The sequence below is a fragment of the Sphaeroforma arctica genome, assembly GCF_001186125.1.
Source record: "Sphaeroforma arctica JP610 unplaced genomic scaffold supercont1.65, whole genome shotgun sequence".
Lineage (NCBI taxonomy): Eukaryota > Ichthyosporea > Ichthyophonida > Sphaeroforma > Sphaeroforma arctica.
In genome coordinates, this window is record NW_014040493.1 from 98,162 (window position 1) to 103,212 (window position 5,051).

The following is a 5,051-nucleotide window of genomic DNA, read 5'->3' on the forward strand; positions in this document are numbered from 1 at the left end:
CTATATAAAATTATTACACACATTTTCCGCATACTGCTTACAATACACGGATGCACCTGCCTTGATTTGCTGCTGACCCTCCTCGAGAATGGTGCTGTTGTTCTTGATCTGTTTGTAGACGGCCAATTGCAGCCTGCTCATCGGCACCTTGATCAGATGTTCAGTCTTCTGCGGCAGCTGACTCTCCACCTCACTCTTTACACGACGCAGCAAGAACGGGCGAAGCACTTTGTGCAGAGACCTACAGGAAGTGAACAAGAATGCACATGTTACTATACAGATGTAAATGGCACACACATGTGTTTGTATAGCTGTATATTGATCAGGAGAATACCTAAACCACACACACACACGCGAGTTCGTACAGCTGTTAATGACACACTTCGAATGCACGGGGTGATATGAGTCAATTAGATAGAAACGGACTCACCACCTATCACACTTCACACAACGCCGCTGTAAAAAGAAGCACGAGATGGAAAGATCTATCTATTGATGTACACTTGCATGGGTTTATATGGTTGTACATGATGCAGAATACGATACATGTGCATTATGAAGGAAGATGTAGTTGTACATGGTAAGGGGTGATGCATTCGTATAACGGACCAGATGATATTTGCTGATATTCATAGTGCGCGGTCTGGTATGTACCATGGATATAGGTATAGGGAATGTTTTTTTACGAGGTCTATTAAAAATGTGCACACAGAATACACATCAAAAACACGATCACCAATCTGCATGTGCATTAGCAATACATACTGTGATGCGCACAAACACACACACATATGTATATGCATATATATATATATATAAATATATAATAACAATAATAATAATAGTAATAATATATAAATATATAACCATATATATAACCATATATAATATATATATATATATATGTATATATATACATGTGCATATATATATATACATACATACATACATACATACATACATACATATATATATATAAATATATATATATATATATATATACATACATATATACATACATATATATATATATAATATACACATATATTTATAAATATACATATATATATGTATATATATATAATATACACATATATTATACATATATAAATTAATATATATATATATATATTCGAAAATAGTAGAACATTCAGACTTGAATATAGATATGAAAACAAATACATTTGCCTGCAGCAGCAGAGTCATAGCATCGTGAACACCCCAACATCTCAACACACAGTGCGTTGCAGCTTGATAACAGGGAGAGTATGTTCAGCTTGGGCACAAGTGAGTGCAAACCTGTGAGCTATTGGCACTTGAGGTGGACGATACAAAGGACGTGAACTGCTGAACCTGACATTCGTTCTGTTGGACATAATTCTCTTCGTGGCACACAAAACACGTGGTTTATGAAAGCTTTTGTACAGGCACATGCTACATATCTATCCAAAAGAACCTTCGCTTTGGCGTTCAAGGGAGCCTGTTGAACGAATACTGGTTCAACAGAAACAAATGCAATAGCACGTACTGAAACCACTCCATGCCGTGACACAACCACGTCCTTCATTGTATACCATTCACATACACATGGTACCTACCTAATCACTAGAGTCTTCTCCTCGGCGTTCAAGGGAGCCTGCTGTACACCCGTTAGCTCACCGCCGCTGTTCTCAAAGGGCCGCGAGAACCACTCCTCAAAGGTGGCGCTGCTGTTGAAGATGTCTGGCAGCAGAAAGTTCATCAGACCCCACAGCTCAGGTAGAGAGTTCTGTAGCGGCGTACCTGTCAGCAACAGACGTCTGCGATGCATGGGATGTACACACACGCACAGTATGAGCAGGCAAAGTGCATTGGATACGTGCACATGTATTGTACATTAACAAACAGGTGTTGGTGTGGTGAAGAAAAAGCACACACAGCGTACACTGAACACGCACACAACCCAGCAGATACACATCCCACACCAACCAGGACAGGAAGGAGAAGTAGAAAGAGACATGACCAACACAAGCGATACAAGCAAACGACACGAACGACGACGAGTATAGAGACAGAACGAGGTGGGAAATTGTTTTAGTAACAATGATAAAATAGCAAAGCATGACGGACACAACACGACAGGCGGAGACGGAGCGAGTGGTAGTGTGACGAGCGTGTGCAGAGACCTTGTAGCGCTGCATAGTAACATCATATCATAGGAGGCAGGAGAAAGATACACCCGTACGTATACATATACGAACATATGTAACTCAACATGCACAGAACACACAAGACAGTCACATTACACATACGTACACGTACACGCGCACAAACCGAAAACAGGTTTTTTATTACATACCTAAATATATCAACTAGTGACTCGCTTGTGCACCTGGAAATACAGATAAACACACATGCTTGGCAATAGTAAAATATACACACATACACACCTGGGAATGTCAAAGGCCTCGTTGAGGGTCTTGACGAGCTTACTCTCGGTGTTGCGCAGTCGGTGTCCCTCGTCAATGAGCAGATACTGCCACCGTGGCTTAGAAAGGATTGCCTTGTTGATGATCACCAACTCATAGGTTGTGAGCACCACATTAAAATTGCCTGTTAATTGAACGAGGAATGTGTATATGAAGGGTTATGCAAAAGGTATGTCTATCTGTATAAGTGCGTGTGAATAGGCATGTGTATGTATATGTAGAGAGATTGAGAGAGAGAGAGAGAGGGGTGTGTGGGTGGGAATGAGACAGAAAAGACATCTATGTACATGAAAAGATCGACATGATTGTAAACAAAAAATTCGGAAGATGTAGTAAGTAAGCCGATTTGTGGGTTGTGGACTCAATGGTTTAGACTTGCACGCAGAAAAAATACACTCATATGCGTGGATATTAATAATCTCTCGACAGCCACTCTTCTCAACAAACATATTCACGCCCCTGGTTGCGCATGCGTACCTTCGTTCAGCCCCTTCTCTATATTTAGTATATCAGGAAGAACTTATCGTTCCATCAGGTTTACATGGCCTTCCCACTATTGCAAACATAAACTATGACGGTATACGCAATCGGTTCAACCCCGTGCATACACACACACACGCATAACATACATAAAAACATACATACATACATACATTCATACATGCATACATTCAAATATATATATATATATATATATATATATATAAATATATGTATATACATACACACATATATATATATATATCTATATATATATATATATATACATATACATATACATATGCATATACATATACATATACATATACACCTACATACATATTCGGTCCCAGACATACCTCGCTCGAGCACATCGCCTGGGACAGTTTTCTCGACTTGTTTTCTTCAGTAGTTAATCACCTGAAGCGCAGTCGCCTATTTAACGAACTCCGAAGTCCAATGGTAACGACACCAAAGCATATGCTTGTATATTCTGCTATGCACGCACACATATATACATATAAACATATATATATATATATATATAGTGCAGCATGCCACATACCCTTCTTTATCTCTACGTCCAAGGCAGCTCTCTCGGCCTTTCCTCCTTTGTAGGCGATCACTCTCAACTCTGGCGCCCATTTGAGGAACTCCAAAGTCCAATTGGAGATGGTGGACAGCGGCACAACGATCAGAAAGTGTCCCGCCAATTTCTTGATCTCTACCAAGTATGTAATGAGCGCGATACTCTGGATGGTCTTGCCCAGTCCCATCTCGTCTGCGAGAATGCCGTTGAGATGATTGTTGTAGAGCGACACCATCCACTCCAGACCCTACGCTCACAGCCAGAAATCAAAACCCAGAGACAACAGTATGTGTGAGTAGCATATGCAGAGGCCAAAAGCACACCGATGGTGATCAGTTCGTAAGAAATGTATTGACTTAAACGCATGACTATAACAATGCACACAGGTTATAGGTTGACTGACACAGTCTCATATAGTTGTCAGATGCATCCACGCGCTGGATAGATTCTATGTACTTGCCCTTGGCTGTGCAAAACTTGCCATGCAACAGTGGGTTGGACTGCTCGACTATGCCTGTCACTATACAATGCACTATATGCCGGAGCAGTCTTTTGAACAGTATACGATTAATCACGGTATAGCTATATCATGTGATGCGATATACATATACTCCTGTGTACTGACCTCCACTCTTACAGACGATCGTGCATCGTACACATGCACATACCTGCACTTGGTAGTGCTTGAGCTTGCCACCAATAAGCGTCGTGGGCTGCACATCAATCTTCTCAATCATGGAATGCGCCATCTTGTAGTACTGTTTAGAGTCAGACGTGTCGATGTCTTGCTGCAACAGCGCTTCCACCTGTCACGCGAGCGTGATAATTGAATGCATATACATATACACATATCAGAAAATGAGGAAATATTGCAACGAAAGGCTATTCAACACTTTTCAACTCCGTCTTATAATTTTATCGTAGAAATATCATCATCACTTGGGATTCTTGGACAAAAAATATAGTGGGATAATGACATCAGCTGACATGAAAACGAGGATCGTTCTGGCCCGTCGACAGTATTCTAGACAGTATTCTACTGTGCACAGTGCTTGATTCAAGACGACAAAACTCTACACGATTTCTCACACCATCATCGATGTGTACAAAAGGCACACACAGGCGCGCGGACAAACACGAAAATCACACACACACACATTACATACATACATACATAAATACATACATACATGCTTGTACGCCTTAAACATTCATCTATAAATATGAAAGTATATATATGTCCTACCTCTGTCTGGTTCTGCAGATCCAGGTCATCCTCATCGGGCTCCTCATCGCCTGCGGCCGCTCTGGCTGCCCTGAGCGTGTCCTGTTCGCGTTCTCTGCGGTCCTTGTTTCTCTGTGCCACCATCTCTGCAAACGACCGCACATACCCGTCCGTACGCTCCAGCAAAAGCTTGAGACGGCTCTGTATGAGGTAGGAATCCAAGGTGTTATATACATGGTAGATATATCCATACAGTCTGACGAATAAAATCAACAAACACATGCCCCAT

At 41.1% G+C, this 5,051-nt stretch overlaps 1 protein-coding gene across 1 annotated transcript; it reads right to left on the reverse strand.

Annotated features, from left to right (window-relative positions):
* SARC_01610 (hypothetical protein) lies at positions 1-5,051 on the reverse strand (the record flags this gene model as incomplete). Its single annotated transcript, XM_014304662.1, has 7 exons — positions 1-241; positions 1,599-1,799; positions 2,430-2,592; positions 3,514-3,784; positions 4,206-4,343; positions 4,784-4,963; positions 5,043-5,051. 7 exons carry the CDS (start codon positions 5,049-5,051, stop codon positions 1-3), a joined length of 1,203 nt encoding a protein of 400 aa, XP_014160137.1.